At 46.7% G+C, this 27,419-nt stretch overlaps 1 protein-coding gene across 4 annotated transcripts in view; it reads left to right on the forward strand.

The window, feature by feature from the left end:
* Positions 1 to 27,419, forward strand: part of NECAB1 (N-terminal EF-hand calcium binding protein 1) — a 771,241-nt gene that overhangs the window by 603,555 nt on the left and 140,267 nt on the right. For all 4 annotated transcript variants that reach the window (XR_010177908.1, XM_063924081.1, XM_063924080.1 and 1 more), the window contains one exon: positions 26,104 to 26,240. Coding sequence is in view for 3 of the 4 variants with exons in the window: in XM_063924081.1 (XP_063780151.1) it covers positions 26,104 to 26,240 (137 nt within the window). In the remaining variant the exon portion in view is untranslated. The remainder of the gene's footprint in view (positions 1 to 26,103; positions 26,241 to 27,419) is intronic.

Raw genomic sequence — 27,419 nt, forward strand, 5'->3', positions numbered from 1 at the left:
AATGGTACCAGTCCCGAGTCTCTGGGACACCCAGAACCAGAGATATCAGTACGCAAAGTGGACTCATTTTCCCATAGACTATAATGGGCCCGTTAAGTCAGACCCACCATGGGTTCCGACGCTTGCCATGAGCCTTGTGGGGGTCACAGAAACTTGGAGTTGGTACCCTCTGGTAGCTAATTGTCTCCTCTTCCATACCAACCTAGCGATGAAGGCTTCTACGTCCCACACTGAGAGTCACAGCTTTGAGTCCCAAAGTGCCAACCTTTTTTTTTTTTATATGTTCCCGTGACATTCACTTTATTATTGTTTTTCTTTGTTATACATTCAATGAAAGGGTGCACACAGGTTTCACATAAATCAAAGTAAATCTGCAGCAGCGATTCATTCCGCTATATACAAATACACAGCGGTAATGAGTATAAACTAGTGTATTCCGACGCAACTAACTGAGTAACACAGTACTGTAGATTGTCGGCATTTGTGTATTGTACCTGACCTGAACTCCCTCCCTGTCCACTGCATGACCTGTGCAGGCTCCCAGGGGGGAAGGGCAATGGGGGTAGGGAGAGGCAGTGGAAAATACGTGCTTTTCAAATACAAGTATTTGCGTCCGAGTCCCCTAAGGCATAAACCAACACCAATGGGAAGGAAGTGCCAACCTTTTTTTAATGTGTTCCTGTAACATTCACTTTATTATTATTTTTTTTCTTTGTTATACATTCAATGGAAGGGTGCACACAGGTTTCACATAAATCAGAGTGGGCGGGGGATTTTCCTACATACAGTAGTATACTGTTGCACGTCTTGTAACCTGATCGGAACTCCCTCCCTGTCTACTGCATGTACATTGCAGGCTCCCAGGGGGGAAGGGGAAAGTGGGATGGGTGTAGGGCGAGGCAGTCGAAAATACTGTGTTCAAAGAAAAGGCATAATTAAAACCATGGGGAACTTTGCAGTGTATCGTTATGTGCATATACCTCGCTTAGTCCTATCGCCCCTGTGTATTTTAGCTAGGGGATTGTGACGCTCCTTCAGCATTGCCCCATAGCCTGCAAAATCTGGACTGTTACTTGCTCCGTAGCCTAGGGCCTCCGTGGAGCAAGGAGTCATAGGTGGTAGCCATTTCAATTGAGTCTGCCCTGCTACAGAATTGTATGTGTACTGTACGGTGCATAGAACCTTAACAGAACCGCTCCTGCAGCTTTGCCCTGGTTTATGTGAATAAAAAAATAATAAAGTGTCTGGAAAAAACTAACATGCATTCGTACTTTAGAAATCGAACTCGGGACTCTGAGTATAGGAAGCGGAACACTTCACTACTTCGCCGCAGACAGATGAATAAATCCATTGGTTTTGATTATGCTGTAATGGCTATGGGATTAGGACGCTAACATACTGTACAAAATTCCTAATCTCAAGAGGCAATAGTGAACTTCTAACACGTCCATTTGCGACAGTGTACACTACTGGTTTTATGTTGTTTTGTCTGCGGGACTTGGACGCTCACATATTCATAAAGTACTGTAGATGGATCATATACTGTATGCTGTACTATTTGCGTCTGTACCGTATATACTGTATTAAATAATGCAGCATAATGAGTATTTACTGTATTAAATAATGCAGCGTAATGAGTATTTACTGTATGCAGCGTAATGAGACGCTTAGTAAAGTAGTCCTTATTATATATTTCAGTATTGTATTTTACGGGAGACCACACGCATGCGCAGTGGTGATTGTAAAAGGCGACATCTGGTGGATGATCGCAGGTATTACACGTAAAGGTAACGCCAAACGCTCTGTCTGCCTCCGTGCGATTAGGTACGCCTCTCTGTGACTAGGCGCGCCTCCCTACGCCCTGGTACGCTGCGTATGCTCGATCGGGACAAACGCCTCAGCCAGTCAAGATAAAGGTGGCTACATCTGTAAGTAGGGGTAAGGACGTTAACCACCTAGGAACATCCTCCTTTATACGTCACCTGGTCCGCATTCATCAGAAGTCAGTGACAAGTTCAAAAACTTTGTATGACAGCGGAAGCAGACCACTGACCACTAAATCCCTTCCTATTGTAACCAAGCTCCTGCAAACCACACCACCAACTCCCTCAGTGTCAATTTCCACCTTACACAGGAAAGCCAATAGTCCTGCAGGCCATGTCACTGGCAAGTCTGACGAGTCCTCTCCTGCCTGGGATTCCTCCAATGCATCCTTGAGTGTAACGCCTACTGCTGCTGGCGCTGCTGTTGTTACTGCTGGGAGTCAATCGTCATCCCATAGGGGAAGTCGGAAGACCACTTGTACTACTTCCAGTAAGCAATTGACTGTCCAACAGTCCTTTGCGAGGAAGATGAAATATCACAGCAGTCATCCTGCTGCAAACCGGATAACTCAGGTCTTGTCAGCCTGGGTGGTGAGAAACGTGGTTCCGGTATCCACTGTTAATTCAGAGGCAACTAGAGACTTGATTGAGGTACTGTGTCCCCGGTACCAAATACCATCTAGGTTCCATTTCTCTAGGCAGGCGATACCGAAAATGTACACAGACCTCAGAAAAAGAGTCACCAGTGTCCTAAAAAATGCAGTTGTACCCAATGTCCACTTAACCATGGACATGTGGACAAGTGGAGCAGGGCAGACTCAGGACTATATGACTGTGACAGCCCACTGGGTAGATGTATTGCCTCCCGCAGCAAGAACAGCAGCGGCAGCACCAGTAGCAGCATCTCGCAAACGCCAACTCGTTCCTAGGCAGGCTACGCTTTGTATCACCGCTTTCCAGAAGAGGCACACAGCTGACAATCTCTTACGGAAACTGAGGAACATCATCGCAGAATGGCTTACCCCAAATGGACTCTCCTGGGGATTTGTGACATCGGACAACGCCAGCAATATTGTGCGTGCATTACATCTGGGCAAATTCCAGCACGTCCCATGTTTTGCACATACATTGAATTTGGTGGTGCAGAATTATTTAAAAAACGACAGGGGCGTGCAAGAGATGCTGTTGGTGGCCCGAAGAATTGCGGGCCACTTTCGGCATTCAGCCACCGCGTGCCGAAGACTGGAGCACCAGCAAACACTCCTGAACCTGCCCTGCCATCATCTGAAGCAAGAGGTGGTAACGAGGTGGAATTCAACCCTCTATATGCTTCAGAGGATGGAGGAGCAGCAAAAGGCCATTCAAGCCTGTACATATGCCCACGATATAGGCAAAGGAGGGGGAATGCACCTGACTCAAGCGCAGTGGAGAATGATTTCAACGTTGTGCAAGGTTCTGCAACCCTTTGAACTTGCCACACGTGAAGTCAGTTCAGACACTGCCAGCCTGAGTCAGGTCATTCCCCTCATCAGGCTTTTGCAGAAGAAGCTGGAGACATTGAAGGAGGAGCTAAAACAGAGCGATTCCGCTAGGCATGTGGGACTTGTGGATGGAGCCCTTAATTCGCTTAACCAGGATTCACGGGTGGTCAATCTGTTGAAATCAGAGCACTACATTTTGGCCACCGTGCTCGATCCTAGATTTAAAACCTACGTTGTATCTCTCTTTCCAGCAGACACAAGTCTGCAGAGGTTCAAAGACCTGCTGGTGAGAAAATTGTCAAGTCAAGCGGAACGTGACCCGTCAACAGCTCCTCCTTCACATTCTCCCGCAACTGGGTGTGCGAGGAAAAGGCTAAGAATTCCGAGCCCACCCGCTGGCGGTGATGCAGAGCAGTCTGGAGCGAGTGCTGACATCTGGTCCGGACTGAAGGACCTGCCAACGATTACTGACATGTCGTCTACTGTCACTGCATATGATTCTCTCACCATTGAAAGAATGGTGGAGGATTATATGAGTGACCGCATCCAAGTAGGCACGTCAGACAGTCCGTAAGTATACTGGCAGGAAAAAGAGGCAATTTGGAGGCCCTTGCACAAACTGGCTGTATTTTACCTAAGTTGCCCACCCTCCAGTGTGTACTCCGAAAGAGTGTTTAGTGCAGCCACTCACCTTGTCAGCAATCAGCGTACGAGGTTACTTCCAGAAAATGTGGAGAAGATGATGTTCATCAAAATGAATTATAATCAATTCCTCCGTGGAGACATTCACCAGCAATTGCCTCCAGAAAGTACACATGGACCTGAGATGGTGGATTCCAGTGGGGACGAATTAATAATCTGTGAGGAGGGGGATGTACACAGTGAAAGGGGTGAGGAATCGGAGGATGATGATGAGGTGGACATCTTGCCTCTGTAGAGCCAGTTTGTGCAAGGAGAGATTGATTGCTTCTTTTTTAGTGGGGGCCCAAACCAACCAGTCATTTCAGTCACAGTCGTGTGGCAGACCCTGTCGCTGAAATGATGGGTTCGTTAAAGTGTGCATGTCCTGTTTATACAACATAAGGGTGGGTGGGAGGGCCCAAGGACAATTCCATCTTGCACCTCTTTTTTCTTTCATTTTTCTTTGCATCATGTGCTGTTTGGGGACAATTTTTTTGAAGTGCCATACTGCCTAACACTGCAGTGCCACTTCTAGATTGGCCAGGTGTTTGTGTCGGCCACTTGTGTCGCTTAGCTTAGTCACACAGCGACCTTGGTGCGCCTCTTTTTTTCTTTGCATCATGTGCTGTTTGGGGACAATTTTTTGGAAGTGCCATCCTGTCTGACACTGCAGTGCCACTCCTAGATGGGCCAGGTGTTTGTGTGAGCCACTTGTGTCGCTTAGCTTAGCCATCCAGCGACCTCTGTGCAAATTTTAGGACTAAAAATAATATTGTGAGGTGTTCAGAATAGACTGAAAATGAGTGGAAATGATGGTTATTGAGGTTAATAATACTATGGGATCAAAATGACCCCCAAATTCTATGATTTAAGCTGTTTTTGAGGGTTTTTTGTAAAAAAAAAACACCCGAATCCGACAAAAAATTTTCAGGGAGGTTTTGCCAAAACACGTCCGAATCCAAAACACGGCCGCGGAACCAAATCCAAAACCAAAACACAAAACTCGAAAAATTTCCGGTGCACATCACTAGTCTTAACAGCAGTGTAGGCCCCTGGACACAGCAATGCACTGGGCCCCCTACCCATCCTCTAGCGGTAGGGGTGGGGGGTGCTATCAGTGTCAGCTTTGATGTCCCGCGTGCGGTAGGGGGTGTTCTATCTTCCGCTCAGCATGTAGGACCTGGAACAGTAATTTCTGCTACTTACTCCTTTACTGAACAGATGGGGCGGGAGGGAGAACACTAAACTGTAGAAGGAGGCACTGGGCTGAATGAAGGGGCCCGGTACATGACTTCCAGGGTGGTAGGGGGTGTTTAATACACAGAGGAGGGGTGGATAGTGGAGTGGGCTTAATATTCAACATTTTTTGGTGGGAGGGCAGCTTGCTTGACTGCAGATATCTCAAGTTCCTGAAAATATATTTCTTAGCTTTGCATGGGATAAAAAACTAGAGAGTCCTACCTTTCAATAGGTGCTGGGGACTTGGGAATCAGATTTCAGGAGCCAGAGCAATTTACCAACGAAAATCTAAAACTGCATATTAGACCTGTGGAGCTGGAGCAGGGACCAGCTGCTGGAAGGCTAATATCTCTGGTTCTGGGCATAGTAGAGACAAGCTGCCAGTGTCCACCAAAAGGGGAGAGTCCCAGCTTTTGTCTTATTCCCTCAGAAATATTCTAAGTCAGAAAAAACACGAGATATCAGGCTGGGAAGAGCAATTAAAAGGTTTGGTTGGGGACCACTGCTTTCAAGTCAGATATCTCCGGTTCCCCAGGGACGATTTTCAAAAATCTGGTACCTCTGGAAAAAGGGGACCCTCAGCTATCAGCCTAGGGCCCTTGGGCAAGAGCCCATTGAGCCCATACGAAAAGACGGCCCTGGACAAGTTCACTTTGATGAGGCAAATCATAGTGTCACATCCCTGCCGTCTGGACCATAGGTATGTGTGGCTTCTGGGGAAGGAGTGTGCGACAACAACCCCCCAACCCCGCACATAGATCTACTGCTTGCCCTCCAAGGCACTTTTCCCCCAGGCACATAGACTTTCCACCCCCTGGCCCAGACATAGGATATTTGCCTGCTGGGTGCTGGTTGCTGCTGTTGCCTCCTCCCTTATATCTGCTGTCTCAGCAGGCTGAGATATGGGCAGGAGACGCTGTAGGTAGAGGTTGGTGCTGCTTAAGGGGTGTGAAGACGCACACCTATGACTTGTACTCTACCTTTCCCTTGACAGATCTAGGGATGGCCATCGGTGTGGTTACCATCGATGGTTGCATACTATGTAATGGATGACCTTCAATGGTTTTTCTAACCAATAGTCATCTTTTTTCTTTCACAGAATCTGGGGGTGGGGGTTCGTGGGAGTCGGGGGCTGAGCTATCGATGGCAAAAAGTACTTGACATCAACCATAACCCATCGATGTTTATGAATCGTCAATGGTCGATGGCCATTCCTAGACAGATCTCCCAGAGGCCTCTCAGCAAAGGTTGGTATGTAGACATGTATGTGAGTTGAGCATATGTGGAACATGCAATTTAGTGATCATTGAGTCCTGAATGAGAAGTGTACCAAGGAGGTGCTGATACTCCATACCTCTAAGGGGGTGTGTCTGTTGCTTCTCCCTTGATGCGAGACACATGGTAAAGCATGCCCCATCTCACATCTGCAAATGCCTCTGCCTGATTGACAGGCAGAGGCGTTCGCAGAGCAGGAGAGGGTGTCATAGCGGTGTCTAAGGGGTGTTGTGTCAGCATTGGGGGGCGCGGTTTGGACAATGCAGGTGTGTCCGGACTGTTTGCGGGGAGGGCCGCGGCGGCTGTGTGACGTTACATGCAGCCGCTGTGACCTGAAACATGGAGGGTAGCCACCTGTCTTTGCAGCCAGGCTGTGTAGAAGAGGGCTACCCTAAACATGCGGCGTGCGATGCTTTCACATGTTTACTGGAGGGCGGGCAGGACTCTGCATGTGGGGTGGACTTGCCCTGTGCTGGGTGTTCCCCTGCATGTATCTGTTATACATAATGTGAGCTAGAGATATTGTTATCACCCTATAGCAGATATGTTTCCCCCCACAGCACGCAGAAGGGACCTGGCCTTGGCCCTCATTCCAAGTTGATCGCTCGCTAGCTACTTTTAGCAGCCGTGCAAACGCATAGTCACCGCCCACGGGGGAGTGTATTTTCGCTTTGCAAGAGTGTGAATGCCTGTGCAGCCGAGTGGTACAAAAACATTTTGTGCAAAACAAGACCAGCCCTGTAGTTACTTATTCTGTGCGATGTTTGCTGCGACGAAGGTCCCGGAATTGACGTCAAATACCCGCCCTGCAAACGCCTGGACACGCCTGCGTTTTTCCAAACACTCCCAGAAAACAGTCAGTTGACACCCATAAACACCTTCTTCCTGTCAATCTCCTTGCGATCGGCTGCGCGAATAGAATCGTCGCTAGAAGCAATGCAAAGCAACAATGCACTTTGTACCCGTACACCGCGCGTGCGCATTGCGGCCCATACGCATGCGTAGTTTTACCGTTTTTTTAACTGATCGCTACACAGCGAACAACGGCAGCTAGCTATCAACTCGGAATGAGGGCCCTTGTACAGCATGCTTGTATAGAACTCAGAAAGCATGCACTAAGGGGGTAATTCAGACCTGATCACACACGGTGCGTTTTTTGCATCCCTGCGATCAGGTAGTCGCCGCCTACAGGGGGAGGGGAAAATTGCTGTGTATGTGTGCGTTCGGATGTGTTGGAGAGCTGCACAAGCTAATTTTGTGCAGTCTCTGCGCAGCCCAGGACTTACTCTTCCAGTGCGATGATCGGGGCCGGAGCTGACGTCAGAAACCCTCCCTCCAAATGCCTGGTCCCTCCTGCGTTTTTCCGGACACTGCTCAAAAATGGTCAGTTGCCACCCACAAACCCCCCCTTCCTGTCAATCTCCTTGCGTTCGCCGGTGCGATGGTATTTTTCATACCATCCCGGCACTTCCCGGCGCAGCGGACCATCGCGCCTGAGCACTGCGGTGCATGCGCAGTTCACACCTGAACGGCCGCTGAGCGAAAACCCACAGCAGCGATCAGGTCTGAATCGGCCCCTAATTCATAAGGCCAGTTCTCTGTTCATAGAACATTCACATTCTGTCCTTCTTATTGTGAATACACATAAAATATAAAGTTTTATGTCACTTTTGTTTTTTTCTGCGTTCAGTATAACAAATCACTCTGCAAGACTTTTCTTACTTAGTGGGAACCGTAACCACCATATTGGTTGCTTTACTCAATGGTCAATTATAATACACAGTGCTCCCTTTTCCTCTATCAGTATGAAACATACACTGACGCTGACGTTGAAGAATGGTGCTGCGACACACACATCCTCCCAACACGAGAAGAAACTAGTGTCATCTATTGTTAGAAGGAATACTGATTCAACAAATGTTGCGTTCATCACAAAACACTGTCAGAGCTAATCAGTGTCAAATAGAGACAGACAACATACTCGTACACGCTGGCATTGAAACTATGCATCTAGCATATGTTTAAATGCATTGCACATATTGCTCATTTACAAAACTTATATGGGGGTGGCATAGACGGTACACCGTAATTCTAACCATAATGAGAGGTGTTACCATGCTGAGGCTTGCAGCAGTTCCACACACAAAAAAAGAGAAAATGTAGGTGCACAATCTAATTACTAAACACTGCTAATCAGAATAATTATATTAAACTCTGGAATATAACAGAGAGTAAATTTGAGGTGCTTAGCATAATTTTGGACAAAAATATGGGCCCACCAACCGTGACCAGGTGACCTCATCTGGTGGGTCCCTAACACTTAGGTTCAAGCCCCCCAGGCCTGCACAAGCCACCCACCCCAAGGTATCACACTAGTGAAAGGTTTAAGCATTAAAAGGTGTTACATTAGCAGCATGTGTTGAGAGTGTTACATATGTGCATACCTCCCAACTGTCCCGATTTTAGCTGTACAGTCCTGCTGTCCCACCTACGGCTCGCAGTGTCCTGCAGTGGGGTGGGCAGTTGGGAGACCCTCTCTCACTCGCTGCTCTGCTTTGCCCCCACAGCGGCATGCCACCACAGGTGCGTGGTCTCACGTGAAGTGCCGCGATATACACCCACTAGCTACGAGGCCACACCCCCTAAACTCCAGCATGCACCTTAGGCACGTGATTTTAGCTCTCCTCTGAGCCAGGAAAAGTTTGGAAGTATGTAAGTGGGAGTTAATAATTACAGTGTTAAAAAGCGTTACATTGGTAAAAAAACAACAACAACAATATGCTCAAAAAAGTGCTAGATTAAGTACTACAATGCTCAAACTCAGAAAAAAAGAAAAGAAAATGCAAGTGCACACTCTAAATCATGTTTTTGAACCACTGTGGCGTGGCACACTAATGTGCCCTGAGCAGTCTCCCGGTGTGCCGCCATAGAAGCACAGACAGGCCCATCAGTGTTTTGCCGCTACTGAGGCCCTGGAACGATCAATACTGGTGGGTTTAGTGGTTGCAGAGCCAGTTCTGATTTTGGGTGCGGGCAGTGTTGGGCTCTTCTGGCTTTCTCAGATGTGGCTCAGGCGTTACCTATGGAGAAGCTGTGACATGACATCCCAGGACACGCAACTGCACCCTGCATCACCATTATATTTGAATGTGCCTTGGCAGTATTTAAATCTTGCCGCGAGTTGTAAAAGGTTGAAAATCTTTGCTCTAAATACTAAACACTGAATAATTATAATAAACTTTGAAAATAACATAGAGTACATTTGAGGTGCTTAGCATAATTTAAAAACTTGCCTTCTTTACAAAGGGTGCATATTATTTAAAAACAATGAGATTATGGTTCTGTCAATTTTTACACGTTTTTCTCTCTCTTAAATCTCTGGCTTCCACCCACAATACAAAAACATACTGGTAGTTTTATTGGCTACTGAAAAATAAATAAACTTTAGTATGTGTGTGTCCATGTGATAGGGAATATTGGGCCTACTGTAATTCAGAGTGGAGCGCAGCAGTAAATTTGTTAGCAGTTGGGCAAAACCATGTGCACTGCAGGGGGGGGGGGGGGGGGGGCAGATGTAAAATGTGCAGAGAGAGTTAGATTTGGGTGAGGTGTGTTCAAACTGAAATCTAAATTGCAGTGTAAAAATAAAGCAGCCAGTATTTACCCTGCACAGAAACAAAATAACCCACCCAAATCTAACTCTCTCTGCAAATGTTTTATCTGCCCCACTTGCAGTGCACATGGGGGGTAATTCCGAGTTGATCGCTCGCTAGCTATTTTTTGCAGCGCAGAAATCAGATAGTCGCCACCTATGGGAGAGTGTATTTTCGCTTTGCAAGTGTGCAACCGCTTTTGCAGCCGAGCGGTACAAAAAAGTTTTTTTGCAGTTTCTGAGTAGCTCTGGACTTACTCAGCCGCTGCGATCACTTAAGTCTTTTTGGTCCCGGAATTGACGTCAGACACCCGCCCTGCAAACTCTTGGACACCTCTTCCTTTTTTTTCCAACCACTCCCAGAAAACGGACAGTTGACACCCACAAACGCCCTCTTCCTGTCAATCACCTTGCAATCGGCTGTGCGAATGGATTCTTCATTCTTTGTACCCGTACGACGCGCCTGCGCATTGCGGTGCATAAGCATGCGCAGTTTTGTTGAGTTTTGACCTGAACGCAGCGATGCAAAAAATAGCTAGTGTGCGATCAGGTCGGAATGACCCCCATGGTTTTGCCCAACTGCTAACAAATTTGCTGCTGCGATCAACTCTGAATTACCTCCATAGATTGTAAGCTCCACAAGTGCAGGGACTAAAGTGAACAATTGAAATATTCTCTGTAAAGTATTGCTGATAATATATGTGCTTTATAATAGGATTTTAATACCTACCGGTAAATCCTTTTCTCTTAGTCTGTAGAGGATGCTGGGGTCACTTCAAAAACCATGGGGTATAGACGGGATCCGCAGGAGACATGGGCACTTTAAGACTTTCAAATGGTGTGACCTGGCTCCTCCCTCTATGCCCCTCCTCCAGACTCTAGTTTAAGGAACTGTGCCCAGGGAGACGGACATTTCGAGGAAAGGATTTATTGTTAAACCACGGAGAGTATCTTACCAGCTCACACCTCAAGCATGCCGCAGAACGTGATATTCAACAAAACACAAGCCAACGGCATAAAGAATTTGCAGCAATATGCTGACAAAAAAAAGTAACACAACCTGTGTGTAACCACAACCAATAACTGCAGATAGAGTACGCACTGGGACGGGCGCCCAGCATCCTCTACGGACTAAGAGAAAAGGATTTACCGGTAGGTATTAAAATCCTATGTTCTCATACGTCCTAGAGGATGCTGGGGTCACTTCAGGAACCATGGTTCTTGAACCAAAGCTCTAGAATGGGCGGGAGAGTGCGGACGACTCTGCAGTACCGAATGACCAAATGTGAGGTCAACCTCGGTCAAGGTATTATTAAAGCTGTAAAACATAGCCCAATTTTTTGCTAAATAGCTGCTCAGCAAAGTTGCAATGCTGAGACTCCCGGGTCAACCGCCCCGGACGAGCCCACCTTTCTAGTAGAATGGGCCTTCACCTATTTCGGTAACGGCAATCCTGCCGTGAGATGAGCATGCTGAATCGTACCACAGATCCAGCGCGCAACGGTCTGCTTGGAAGCAGGACACCCAATCTTGCCGGGAGCAAACAGGACAAACAGAGGCTGTGTTCCTAAATGGAGCCGTCCTGGCGCCATAAATTTTCAAAAAACTCTGACCACATGCAGAGACTTCGATTCAGCGAAGGCGTCCATAGCCCCAGGCACCACCATAGGTTGGTATATGTGGAAGAAAGAAACCACCTTCGGTAGAATTTATTGACGAGTTTCCAACTCTGCTCTATCTTCATGGAAGATCAAATAAGGTCTCTTGTGAGACCAGACCGCTAACTCATCGCTTTGTGTATGCCAAGGCCAACCTGACAACCACTCTATCAGTGAGGAGTTTCCCTCCACCTTACGTAAAGGTTCGAACCAATGTGATTGAAGGAACTGCAACACCCCATTAAGATCCCCTGGTGCCACTGGGCACAAAAGGAGGTTGGATGTGCAACACTCCCTTCACGACAGTCTGAACTTCTGAAAGGGAGTCCAATTGATTCTGAAAGAAAACCGACAAGGCCGATTTTGATTGCTGAAAACTCTACCGTAGACGTCTTCTTGGATTCACACCAAGAAACTTATTTTCTCCAAAACGGTAGTAATGTTTAGACGTTATCCCTTTTCTAATCGGAATAAGTGTGGGAACTACTCTCGTGGGAATACCCTTACGGACTAAGATCTGGCGTCAACCGCCATGTCGTCAAACGTAGCCACGGTAAGCCCTGCCGCCACAGGTCCTCACGCAAAGGAAAAAGGCCAGGGATCTCCTATGAGTAATTACTGAGATCTGGATACCAAGCTCTCCTTGACCAGTCTGGGACCATGAGGCTCGGCCGAATTTCCTTTTTATGAACCCAGAACTTTTGGAACGAGAGAAAACGTAGGGAATACATATACCGACTGAAAACACCCACGGTGTCACCAGTGCCTTCACTGTTCTTGTTTGAGGGTCCCTTGACCTGGAACTCTGAAGCTTCTTGTTGAGACGAGATGCCATCATTCCTGCTTGAAGAAATCCCAATGACATGTCTTCGAAGACTACTTGGAAGAGGTCTCCCCTCTACTGGATGTAGATCGTCTGCTTAGGAAGTCTGCTTCCCAGTCGTCCACTCTCAGAACGAACATTACTGACAAACGCTTGTATGTTTTTCTGCCCCGCGGAAAATCCTTGTGGCTTCTGCCATTGCTATTCTGTTTTTCGTTGTAGAAAATCGTTGTAAACGGCCCTTAACTCTAGACCGTTAATGTGGTGATCAGTTTCCTAACTTGACCATCTTCACTAGGATCCAGTCCTGGATCCCGACCATGCGCCCCTCTAGGAGGTGAGAACGGCGCAGCCACCACAGGAGTAAGATTCTGGTCTTGGAAGACAGGATTATCCTCCGGTGTAAGTGTAGGTGGGAACCGGACCCCTTGTCCAACAGGTCCCTCTGGAACACCCTGGCATGGAACCTGCCAAATTGAGTGGCCTCGTAGGCCACAACCATCTTTTCCAGCAACCGAATGTATTGATGAAATGACACTCTTGCTGGTCTCGGAATTTGTTTGACCAGACTCTGGATCTCCAGAGCCTTTTCCACTGGAAGAACAAAACTCCTTGCAGTTCTGTGTCTAGTATTATTCCCAAAACAGACAACCGCGTCGTTGGGACCAACAGTGATTCTGGCAAGTCCAGGAGCTAACCCTGTTGTTGAAGAACTGACAGGGAGAGTGCAACATTTTGCCCAACTGGTTCCTTGAACTTGCCGTTATCAGGGGACCGTCCCAGTACGGGATAACTGTGACTCCTTACTAGCGACGGAGAAGCATCATTACCACCATCACCCTGGTGAAAATCCTTGGAGCCGTGGACAGACCCACGGCAATGTCTGAAATTGGCAATGACACCCCTGAAATGCAAACCTCAGGCAAGCCTAATGCGGAGGTTCTTTATGTCTACTGAGACCATTGGAGATTGGAGATTACTGCCCTGAGAGATTCCATCTTGGATTTAAATTTCTTTAAGTAGAAAATGAGGGATTTCAGATTTAGGATTGGTCTGACCGAGCCGTCTGGTTTCGGGACCACGAAGAGGCTTGAATAAAAAAACCTTCTCACTGTTGTGACAGGGCAAAACCAGGTCAATGACCTGATTATAATACAACCTTAGTATTGTGTCGCATACTACCTCCACGTCCGGAGGAGAATTTTAAAAATTGGTGAGGGGAAAAGTCTGGAAACTCCAGTATGTACCCTTGGGACACTATTCGTAAAACCCCCGGGTCCAGGTCTGTTCCAAGACTGACTGAAGAGTGTTCAGACATTGCCCCACCGGTGTGGACACCCGCAAGAGAGTTCCAGCGTCATGCGGTGGATGTGGCAGAACAGAGGATGATGTCTGCTCCTGTGATCTTGAAGAGGTTGCGGACCTCTTCCCTTTTCTCCCTCCTCTATCTGCAAAGAAAAGGGAATCTGTATCTGTTGGGCCGAGATGACTGCATACGACAATGATGCGTCATCATCCGTTGTGAGGGAACATAGGGCAAGAAGGTAGACTTACCAGTGGCAGCTGTCGAGATAAAAATTAACTAGGCCATCATCAATCCAGGCTTCACCTTCTTAGGGCAGAGACTCTATTTCTTCTCGGAGTCAGCATTAGCTTTACATTGGTGATTCCACAATGCCCTCCTAACCGAGACCGCCATGGAATTGGCCTGTGAACCCAATAGTCCTATATCCCTTGCATTCGCATGAAAGTATGCTGCAGTGTTCTTGATATGACCCAACGTAAGGAGGGTATCTATATTGGATGACAAGGCATCCGACCAATTTTTTAATACTACTACTCCCCCATGCGCATGTAATGGCAGGTCTATCCATCGTACGCTTGGACACATAACCAGAAAATAACGTATCTTCCTGCATACGATCCGCTGGATTTGTGACGGTCCCGTGCAGAACAGGTGGTGACTCCCACTTTATTCTGTCCGCGGTGGGAAAAGAATAAACAATCGGAATCCACTTGAGGATTTGAAACCATCTTGTCAGGACTGACCTAGACTTTCTCACACAGAGCGCTCAGCACATGAGAAGGAGGAATGTTACCTCAGCTTTCATTATAAATTTATTTTTATATATATATATATATATATATATATATATATATATATATATATATATATATATATACACACATATACACACATACATATACATACCCATATATAGACCCTTTTGTCAGTAACAGCAGGGTCCTCAGTGACGTTAATACGTCCTTAATTTGCACTAATCATATACTGAATGCTCTCTTTACTATTACTTTTTATTTTATTTTTTTGTGGATCTAATCAGGAAAAATTATGGTCAACATAGGAAACAGTACCCGTGTCGATATCAGGGAGTAATAACTGGGCAAAATAATCTTTTTTGCGACCCCCAGGGGTCTGAGGGAAATATAGCTATGAACCTGACATCTTCCATAGATATTTCTACGTCTGTGTCTGGGACACAGATTTTTGCAACTATATATATATATATATATATATATATATATATATATATATACACACATATATACAGCCTTTCTGATATGCATCACATTATCATGCCAATTTTTACCCAGTCAGATATTAGTGGTGCCGACAGGGCCACCCACACACGACTGTGTCCCTACTATATTTTCCTCTTGGGAAAAAACATTCAGCCACCGACATGTTGACACACATGTACCAAGCCCCACTCAGGAGTCGGAGGTGCCGACAGGGTCACTCCCACAGCCTTTTGTGGGAAGATCACTCAGCCACAGACATGCCGACACACGTGTACCAAACACCCACCGACACACCGGGCATATAGGGGACAGACTCATAGCAAAGTCTGTCAGGGAGACACAGATGTAGTTTGCCAGCTCAAAACCCAGCGCTCAATCCCGGTTCTGAAAACCTTTATATAATGCCTGTAGCATTTTATAACTAACTTATACTGCACCAAATCAACTGTGCCCCCCCCCCCCCGTTTTTCACTCTGTTGTGTGTGAGGAAGGACCAGCGTCTCTACAACTCTGTGGAGAGAAAATGGCGCCGATGAGAGCTATGAGGGCTAAGCCACGCCCCCTTAATGGCGCGCTTCAGCCCCGCTATTTGTCATTATAATTATACTGGCAGGGTTCAGGATTTAGTGTCCAGGCACTCATACCACTCTTTTCCAGTCATATATGAGGATTTATATGCTGCCCAGGGTGCCCCCCCCCCCCCGCGCCCTGCACCCTACAGTGCCGCTGTGTGTGGGAGCATGGCGCGCAGCGCGATCGCTGTGCGGTACCTCAGAAGCCGTCACTGAAGTTGTCTTCTGACTTCTGGCTCTGCAAGGGGGGTGACGGCGGGCTCTGGGAATGAACCCCTAGGCGTACTTAGTGTTCCAAACCCTCAGGAGCTAATGGTGTCCTGTAGCCAAAGAAGCAGAGCCTTTAAACTCACTAGAAGTAGGTCTGACTTCTCTCCCCTAAGTCCCACGAAGCAGGGAGACTGTTGCCAGCAGCCCCCCCTGAAAATAAGAAACCTAACATAAGTCTTTTCAGAGAAACTCAGTAGAGCTCCTCAGAGTGCATCCAGTCTGCCTGGGCACAGATCTAAAACTGGAGTCTGGAGGAGGGGCATAGAGGGAGGAGCCAGGTCACACCATTTGAAAGTCTTAAAATGCCCATGTCTCCTGCGGATCCCGTCTATACCCCATGGTTCTTGAAGTGACCCCAGCATCCTCTAGGACGTATGAGAAAAATAATTATGAATAAATTATATATTTACCCTTAGGGAGAATTCAGTTAGCTGTGGGCTTTACAGCTCAGCTTCAGCTCCCAGGTAAAGTGGCCAGAGCTATTCAATTATCTGAGGCCAGTAAATCTCCTTCAGAAGATGAAAATCCTGGCCTTGGCACTCCCACAAAACTGAGGCAACACGCGTCTGTTTTGGGAAACTGAGTCTTTTACCACCCCTCCCCACCCCATAATGTCTGCAGAATGTCATTCAACTGATATCTGCTGTCATACTGCATCTGATGATGCACAACCTGTACTGGGCGGAATGTGGGCATCTTGGCTTGTCTCCCTTCCCCAACATTTGAAAAGCACCAGTCAATGTACTGGGTCGCGGGGCAATCATCTAGGGTTACCACGGACAGTGTCAGGGCGGCTGCCCCACCTCCTTCCTCCCCACAGCCCGTCTCTGTCTGCCTCCAGGGCCCTTCTTCCCCCTGCACCGAGCTCCAGCCCCTACAGTGTTTGGCTACTTACTGTGGGCTGGACCCTCCTCTGGAACCAGCCCTGCACCTTTCTTACTGTACCTCCCACTTAACCAATACATTGCAGTGCTTGCTTACTGCAGGTCAGGAATTAATTCTGAACCTGTGGTTTCTTCTTTTAGTGCATGTGTTCTGCTCCCTGATATTCCCGCGTGGATGTGTTAGAAGTCATGCAGCTATATTTACACAGGTCTGGCGACAAGGGGGTACTACGTCAGCCCCTCAATAATCTTGGGAGTCCAGTTCATGTGTCCCACTTACCTGTGCTGCTGTAGTCAGCAGGGCACAGGCAGAAAGAGGGAGCCCGGCACAATTATTATTATTATTTTTGTGCCTGCACAGCCTTGTCATGATGTTGCACAGCTGGATGGGAGACAAACCACCCTTGAAGTGAAACAGCAGGAGGTAAGTATGAGCTGGCCTGGAGAGACACGGGCAGGGAGTTTGGGGGGGGGTCTTATATATAAAATGACACAGGAGGTGGTGGAACTGAAAACACGGCACTGGGGAGACACGGGGGTGAGACTGGGGTGGGGGTGATGTTGAAATACAGATGCAAGGATAAGATTGAGAGACACGGGAGGGGGGGAGGTTGAGGCTGGAGATACAGAGATGTTACTGGAAAGATACATCAGGAATGGTGCTGGAGAGACACAGGTGAAGATGAACTCTGGAGTGACACAGGCAAGGATGAGGCTGGAGAGATGGGGGATGAGGCTGGAGTGACACAGGCAAGGATGAGGCTGGAGAGATGGGGGATGAGGCTGGAGTGACACAAGCAAGGATGAGGCTGGAGTGACACAAGCAAGGATGAGGCTGGAGAGATGGGGGATGAGGCTGGAGTGACACAAGCAAGGATGAGGCTGGAGTGACACAAGCAAGGATGAGGCTGGAGAGATGGGGATGAGGCTGGAGTGACACAAGCAAGGATGAGGCTGGAGAGATGGGGGATGAGGCTGGAGTGACACAGGCAAGGATGAGGCTGGAGAGAAGGGGGATGAGGCTGGAGTGACACAAGCAAGGATGAGGCTGGAGAGATGGGGATGAGGCTGGAGTGACACAAGCAAGGATGAGGCTGGAGAGATGGGGGATGAGGCTGGAGTGACACAGGCAAGGATGAGGCTGGAGAGATGGGGGATGAGGCTGGAGTGACACAGGCAAGGATGAGGCTGGAGAGATGGGGATGAGGCTGGAGTGACACAGGCAAGGATGAGGCTGGAGAGATGGGGGATGAGGCTGGAGTGACACAGGCAAGGATGAGGCTGGAGAGATGGGGGATGAGGCTGGAGTGACACAGGCAAGGATGAGGCTGGAGAGATGGGGGATGAGGCTGGAGTGACACAAGCAAGGATGAGGCTGGAGAGATGGGGGATGAGGCTGGAGTGACACAGGCAAGGATGAGGCTGGAGAGATGGGGGATGAGGCTGGAGTGACACAGGCAAGGATGAGGCTGGAGAGATGGGGGATGAGGCTGGAGTGACACAGGCAAGGATGAGGCTGGAGAGATGGGGGATGAGGCTGGAGTGACACAAGCAAGGATGAGGCTGGAGAGATGGGGGATGAGGCTGGAGTGACACAAGCAAGGATGAGGCTGGAGTGACACAAGCAAGGATGAGGCTGGAGAGATGGGGATGAGGCTGGAGTGACACAAGCAAGGATGAGGCTGGAGAGATGGGGGATGAGGCTGGAGTGACACAGGCAAGGATGAGGCTGGAGAGATGGGGGATGAGGCTGGAGTGACACAGGCAAGGATGAGGCTGGAGAGATGGGGATGAGGCTGGAGTGACACAGGCAAGGATGAGGCTGGAGAGATGGGGGATGAGGCTGGAGTGACACAAGCAAGGATGAGGCTGGAGAGATGGGGATGAGGCTGGAGTGACACAGGCAAGGATGAGGCTGGAGAGATGGGGGATGAGGCTGGAGTGACACAGGCAAGGATGAGGCTGGAGAGATGGGGGATGAGGCTGGAGTGACACAAGCAAGGATGAGGCTGGAGAGATGGGGGATGAGGCTGGAGTGACACAGGCAAGGATGAGGCTGGAGAGATGGGGGATGAGGCTGGAGTGACACAGGCAAGGATGAGGCTGGAGAGATGGGGGATGAGGCTGGAGTGACACAAGCAAGGATGAGGCTGGAGAGATGGGGGATGAGGCTGGAGTGACACAAGCAAGGATGAGGCTGGAGAGATGGGGGATGAGGCTGGAGTGACACAAGCAAGGATGAGGCTGGAGAGATGGGGGATGAGGCTGGAGTCACACAGGCAAGGATGAGGCTGGAGAGATGGGGGATGAGGCTGGAGAGAAACAGCGGGTATGAGCCAATGGCTGACCGGCCTGTACTTACCAGGGAAGTATGGGGGGCCCCCAAAAACATGAGTGTACCAAGCCCCAAGATTTTATATTACCAGCCGTGTATAGATCCTGGATGTACAGATTAGTAATCTAATAGATAGAAATAAATAATGGTATGTGTATGTATAGTATAACATACTGTACATACTGTATGTACATAAATATCATAGCAGACTAATCTCCTATGAGGAGACTTGTCCACTCTCCTGGAATGTCAAGGAGGCTACTAAGGGTACTATTCATGAAGCAGTGAAAAGTGTAGAGAAGTGAGCCAGTGGAGAAGTTGCCCATGACAACCGATCAGCTGCTACGAATCATTTTATAGAATGTTCTTTATAATGTCACCTCAACACTGATTGGTTGTCATGGGCAACTTCTTTACTGGCTGACTTCTCCACTCTTTTCATTGCTACATGAATACAACCCCGGATCTCAGGTGGCTCTTCTGGATGCCCAGGATGGACAAGTCTCTCGGAGGCTGTCTGCCATCCGCCTGCGACCTTCCACCTACAGAGTGAAGTGGTCGGTTACGGATGGCCAATGACGTGAATTGCTTGGCTACACATCCAAGTACATGGGAGTCTTATAGATCTTCCAGCGGCACTGGTTGTAATGATGCAAATAACGTCCTCATTATCATACATATTGGCCTGCCCACCTAGTCACACACATCTCAGCGGTGGAGTGGGCATGCTGATGGTGGCATCACTATATTTCCTTTATGTCAGGCTCTAAATTACAAAGTTTTGTTAGCGTGTGCAGCACCTTCCAAACTGCAGGGAGTCCTCATTGTTTCCTCACTCAGTGCCTCTATGTGTACCAGAATATCACACAGTGCTCACATTACATTCTGCCACACACATGTATGCCAAATGTACACTAGCCGCGGTGAACAGATCATGTAATGTGGTGGAAGTGAGCGCCAAATGCGTTCTGACACTTGCACAGTACTTCAGGGTGTCTGCCTGCCCGCTCCGCAGCGATGCATGTTATGTCAACACAATCACTGGTATAGTCTTAATATTACTTACAGAAAAAAAAAACACCCTAATAATTTTTAATTTTAAACATCACTTGCTGCATTCAATTCGCAAATGCCGGATCCTACCCGGTAAGAGAAACGTGTACTTACCGGGTGGGATCTGGCATTTGCGCTCCGTTGCTGGCTTTCCGACCCAGCAATATACCGGGTCGGTTGCCATAGCAGCAGAGGGCGCAGCAGCAGCAGGGCGGGGGTGGAGGCGGCGCTGGGAGATGAGCTCATCTCCTGCGCCGCCTCTCCCTATGCTGTGAATGGGAGCCGTGTCGCATCGGAACGGCTCCCATTCACACTGCGCCTGACCCGGTAATCAACCCGGTAATAACCCTTCTTTTTTACCGGGTTGAATTACCGGGTCAGGCGACCCGCTAATTCTGAAAAGGAGCTTTCACATCGCACACTGACCCGTTTCGACACGGCAATATGCCGCGTCGATACCGGGTTTTTAGTGCGATGTGAAAGGGGTAACTGAAACATGGATTATGTTTAATCAAAACAAATATTTTTCTTTGTTCTTCATAGAGGGCTCGTGTCTATGTGTGTTTTCTTATGCAGATGTTATGTATGAAGGTCTGCATTCTGCTCTGCACAATTAAAACTAATTCACAGATGAGTTGACTTATTAAACTGATTGTTGTCCTCGCAGTAGAAGAGACAGAAAACACAGAACTTGTCTGAGATGAGAAACAGCAACTGACAATGCAGAGTCTCCCCCAGCGTTATAGCGATATATGCTGGGAAGCAGGATAGGCAGTCAGAATCTGATGGGAGACATTGTGTCTCATCGATAAAATATAGTTAAATACAGATTTGTCAGCTTTATAAAACTCAAAGTCCCCCCAGCTATTAACATTAACAACTTAAAGTGGACTCGTCACCTGTATACAGTAGATGCAGCTATTATGTGAGCCGACAAATCGAATATTCATTAAAATAACAAATTCGCTAATTTGGCCCCCAGTACTACCGCTACACTGACCACACCCAAATCTACCCCTCACACCCTCAGCACTATGTAGTGTGGCCAACTACTTCAGTTCTGCTATATGGATGTCCCAAGGCCACCTAGTGCTCAACATGCCCAGTGGTGCAAGTAGAAATATTTTCTTAGTGCTGAAAATGAGCATGGTCATGTGTTGAGATGGGGCGTGGCCACACACCACTAGCGGAGTGTCCACATGACACAGTCCCTTTGCTTTGCACTCTGGAGGCAAGGCTAGAAATATATAGTAATGCCTCTAGTATAACAGAAATATTTCTGTTATACCAGTGGCACTACTGCAGTATATTTTCCTGTTATAATGGAGGCATTGCTATATATTGTTATTAAATTGGGGGCATTACTATATATATTTATTATACTGGGGGCATTACTATATATATATATATATATATATATATATATATATATTGCCCTCATAATAATAGACATATATAGTAGCATTCACATTACAATAGAAATATATAGTAATACCACCATAGTAATAGAAATATATAGTAGCGTCCATATTACAATAGAAATATATAGTAATACCCCCATAATAATAGACCTAAATATAGTAATGTCCACATTATATTAGAAATTAATGACCCCCACACAGTGATGCTAGGGACATGCCCAGCCTGTGAAGAACAAAAGCCGCTCAGTGCCGATGCGTCACACAAGCTGAGTGAATAGAAACAGCTGCACTGCTGCTCCCTGCAAGGGACACTGCAGGAAAGTTCAGTCAGGCTCCTCTATTCACACCAGGCACAGCTGCCAGAGAAGGAAGCGTGATATGACGTCACCGTCGCGCTCCCAGTAACCCTGACAAAGTGGGAGGTGTCGTCATGCTGCCAAGCACCGTGGTCTTGTTGCTTTGTGGTGCATTATAATTGTGATAATGGCGGTCATGGATGCAAAGTGTGTGGCAGGTGGTACTGCGTACCCGCTGCCAAACTCTTAAGGGTACTCCGTACCCGAGCGTACCCGCATACTTGCACCACTGAACATGCCTAAAAATAGAGGTGGATGTATTAAGTCTGGAGAAGTAATAAGCAGTGATAAGTGCAAGGTGATAACGCACCAGCCAATCAGCTCCTGTCGTTTTACATATTGGAGCTGCTTTATCACTTCCCCGGGATTAGAGTTTGTCATCTTTCTTTCTACCATAGTCACTACCTCCCTTTAAATTTCGTCATGGCTAGTAACAGTACAGTCTCCTCAATCACACAAGCTCACTGCCTTCGTGTCACACATGCCTCCGCCCTCTGCTGTATTCCTAACATCAAGTCTATCTCTCAGCCCTGTCATCACCATCTTTGAAATAATGCCAGAATACACACTTTTCTTACCCAAGTATGATACTGAAACGGTTATTCAGGGGTAGATGTTACCAAGCCTTGGAGAGTGATAAAGTGGATGGAGGTAAACTACCTGCCATTTTTCAAACACAGCCTGCAGCATTGCAATTAGGAGCTGATTAAGTGGTATTTTATCTCTCTCCACTTTATTACTCTCCAAGGCTTAGTACATCTCCCCCACACTATCTCATCATTTCCTGCCTTGACTACTGCAACATCCTGTTATCTGGCACTCCCCTCACCCGCCTATCCCCATATATATCCAACTCTATAGTCACAGCAAGACTGTTATCCTTCTCTTGCCACTTCATAGCTGCTGCAGCACTCTGCAAATCCCTTCTAGATCCAAATTAAATGACTTTCCTTCATTCTTCTCACATCTGATGTAAGCATATTTTGCCGTTCACACTACTAGCGCTATCTCTGGTCTCCGTCTAGCCCCGCTTAACCACCTTTCACTCCCTACTTTGTTCCCTTTTTATGGAAATCCTATCATGCCTGATGACACTTTCACACAGCCTTGAATGTCTACATGTCAATTTCCCCCTGCTGCCTGGCATTGCCAAAATTTTACACAATATTTTTACCCACCTATTGGACCCAGCAATATATATACACATACTTGTCTACTATAATCAGGTGTCCCTCTCAGCCGCCTGGAAAGGTGAACAAGTCTCCCGGAATTGAACTGCCTCCACCACTGACACCAGAGACGACACAAGTCGCGTTGAGTCACGCCATCATAGTCAGGCCCCCTGGTGTGCAATAATGGTAATCTCAGCATTGTATAGTGTGGGGCGTGGCCACAATGACACAATCATGTAAACCACCGGACCAGGCTAATTTAAATTGTCCCCACCCCCTATGACTAATAACGCCCCCCGACCCCCCAATAACGCTCCATGCTATGCTGACCTGGCTGCCCTCTCCTGGAATGGGCAGGCAGAATGTTGGCAACAATGTATATACAGTACACAAGGTGTCTAGGTGCTAAATCATAATCCAAAAACAGCTTTTACTGTGAATAACTGAAACAATAAAGCTTTACTGGCAGCATTCAACATAAATGAACAGAAAACAACAAACACCTACTCCTCATTCAGGTCACTGGCAAACTTCTTCACCCCTGACTATAATTTGGGAAGCTAGTCTGCAAAGACAGTCTCTCAAAGTCTTTCCAGTCCTGTCTGTCACAGGTGTAGCTAGCCTGGTCTGGCCTCTCACTTCTCAGCCTTTCCTGCTACCTGCAGACATAACACAGGCTCCAGCCTACTCACATTCACGGCTCACCGGCCTGGCTTCTTCTCAGCCACATGTAACTCAGTCCTAGAGTTTGGTGGCCTTCCCTGTTTCCTACTGGTATACGCTCAGGTCTCCTGGCCCTCACTAGCTTCCTAGCATACTGAGCTCTGATTGGCGCTCCCAACTCCACTTGGGCAGGAAACATAGGCCACAGCCTGTCCCGACTGCAGAGTCTTCCAGACTGAATCTGTACTGCAGCAATTAAGTGTTCTCATACCTGCCTTATCTTCCCTATGTGGGCAGATCCCTCCTGCTGCACACAGAATACATGTGTCAGTAATGCAATTTACCTTCATACTGCCACAATATATATTTTTTATTTTTCATGCTGTACTGTATTTCCAGTTATATATAAATTTAGAATATTTTATCTTTGTAATGTTGACTTGACCTAATTTATTCATAGAAAAAAATAGACTATTTCTAATATAGCTTGTTAAAAATATTAGCCAGTTATGTGGTTAGTCTGCCTAAGAAAGTACAGAATTGTTCGAAGTTCAACCTGTTATGACCGGTAGCGTACCCCAGGGATCTGTACTTGGACCAGTGCTTTTTAATATCTTTATTGTTGACATTGCAAATAGCATTAAGCATGCTTGCCTACCTGACCCTCTCCATGAGGGAGAAAATGCTCTGTTCCTGGACTTTCCTGGTAATGTATTATTGCCATCACCTGTGGTGAAACACCTTTCTTATCAATTACCTAGCTCACCACAGGTGATGGCAATCATACATTACCCGGAAAGTCTAGGAACAGAGCATTTTCTCCCTCATGGAGAGAGTCAGGTAGGCAAGTATGCATTAAAGGGAAAGTGTGCCTTTTATGCAGATGACAATAAGGTATGCAACAGGGTAGACACACCAGGTGGGGTAAAACAAATGATTGCTGATCTAGGTAGACTAGAGGAGTGGTCAAGAGTGTGGAAATTACATTAAATGCCAAAAAATGCAAAATCATGCACTTGGTCTTAAAAATCCAAATGCTAAATATAATATTAATGGCACATACTGGAAACTACTGAGGAGAAAAGGGATCTAAGAGTCACTATTTCAGGTGACTTAAAGCATACTTGCCTACCTGACCCTCTCCATGAGGGAGAAAATGCTCTGTTCCTGGACTTTCCTGGTAATGTATGATTGCCATCACCTGTGGTGAGCTAGTTAATTGATAAGAATGGTGTTTCACCACAGGTGATGGCAATCATACATTACCAGGAAAGTCCAGGAACAGAGCATTTTCTCCCTCATGGAGAGGGTCAGGTAGGCAAGTATGACTTAAAGGCAGGTAAGCAATGTAACAAAGCAATGAGGAAGGCTAGTCAGATGTTTGGTTGCATAGGGAGAGAATCCGTAGCAGAAAGAAATAATAATAACACTGTATAGGTCATTGGTACGGCCTCATCTAGAATACTGTGTTCAGTTCTGGAGGCTATATCTTCATGAAGGATATTAATACATTAGAGACTGTACAAAGAAGGGCAAATAAAATGGTGCATGGCATACATCACAAAACATATCCAGAAATACTAAAAAATCTCAATATGTATAGTTTGGAGCAGAGAAGGGAAAGGGGGGACATGATAGAAACTTTCAAATATATCAAGGGTTTTAATAAACTTCTCCAAATGTAGAGAAGTAATAGGACACAAGGACATGCATGAAGCTGGAGGAAGGAGGGGAAATTTTAGGAAAATTACTTCACAGAAAGGGTAGTGGGCAGTGGAATAGCCTCCCATCAGAGGTGTTAAAGGCTAAGACAGTAGAGCAATTTAAACCTGCATGGGATAGACATAAGGATATCCTTACAAAGAAATAAGGCTCAAATAAGGTTTGAGGTAAAATATGTTAAAAAAGGGGCAGACTAGATGGGCGAAGTGGTTTTTATCCGCCATCAAATTCTATGTTTCAAGAACGCACAGATCCTGTAGCTGAAATTTTTCATAGACAGCGAATGGTTACATTTTTGTTTGGTCACGTAACTTTCTGCGGAATTCATATAATTAGAAGCTTGTCGACTGATTTGTCTTGTGAATGCATTGTTGGTACAAAGAAAATGGATGTTCTGATAGCTTTGTGTATTTACTTCCATTCTGTAACGACACAAAGAGATTCATGTCCCACATGTGACATTTTTGTTTCCTTTTCAGCGATATCAAAATGCCTCAAAACTGGAACAATTTGTGACACGTTTTTTGCTGAAGGAAACACTCAACCAGCTGCAGTCTCTCCAGAACTCATTAGAATGTGCTATGGAAACTACAGAAGAGCAGACACGCCAGGAAAGGTAGGTTTCTCTTACAAGCTTCAAAACACACTAGAACCTACCTCCAAACGGTCTCGTTCACTCCCAAATTCCTGTCCCTGCCGTCTCCTAAATTGTCTTTTTCTTGGCTACAATATGCCGGTCATCATCACAGGACAGGCGTCATGACCATGTGTCCAGTGGAGTTGCATGCGTCACTGAGAGGATGTGGTCGCACCCCAGAGATTTGCCTAGTGCTGAACCTTTTCTGCTGTTTGTCCCCCTCCTATGGCAGATGGCCAGTGGCAGATGTGCACGGCACCCGTTCATTGCTGCTCTGCTATGCAGAATAGTCATGGACAGACATACCCCCCAACCCCCTGGCAATCAGGAAAATGCAGCCCTGATCATGACAGCCTTCAAATAGAGACTGTGCCACTGAAATACGGATAGTTGGGAGGTATGCAACTACACGATACAGCATTCTAGTGACCACTATATAATACAGAGAGTTTTCTGGTGCCTTATGTGCAGTATAGACAGTATTCTACTGAACTCTATGCAATACAGAGAGTATTCTAGTGACCTCTATATAATACAAAGAGTATTCCAGTGACCCCAATACAATACAGAGAGTATTCTAGTGACCTTTATATAATACAAAGAGTATTCTAGTGACCCCCATACAATACAGAGTGTATTCTAGTGACTTCAAGAGACCTCTATAAAATACAGAGAGTATTCTGGTGCCTTCTGTACAATATTGTGCATATTCTAATTAACGCCATACACTACTAGAGAGTATTCTAGTTAGCGCTGTACGTTACAGAGAATATTTCAGTGAACTTTATAGAATGCAGAAAGTATTCTAGTGTGTTCTGTACAATACAGTGGGTATTCTAGTGATCGGTATACAATGCAGAGAGCATTCTGGTGCTTTCAATACAATTTTGTGAGTATTCTGGATTAATTCTATACTCTATACTGAACAGAGGGTATCCTAGAGACCGCTATAACATAAGATTGTATTCTGATGACTTCTTTATATTTTTGAGTGTATTTTAGTGCACGCCATATACTACAAGAGAGTAATTTAGTGACTCTATGCAATACAGAGAGTATTCTTGTGACATCTATGCAATACAGGTGTAATTTTGTGACCTCTATACAATACAGAGGGTATTCTAGTGACCTACTATATATACAATACAGAAATTATTA

Source organism: Pseudophryne corroboree, chromosome 5 (assembly GCF_028390025.1).
Source record: "Pseudophryne corroboree isolate aPseCor3 chromosome 5, aPseCor3.hap2, whole genome shotgun sequence".
In the NCBI taxonomy this organism is placed as follows: domain Eukaryota; kingdom Metazoa; phylum Chordata; class Amphibia; order Anura; family Myobatrachidae; genus Pseudophryne; species Pseudophryne corroboree.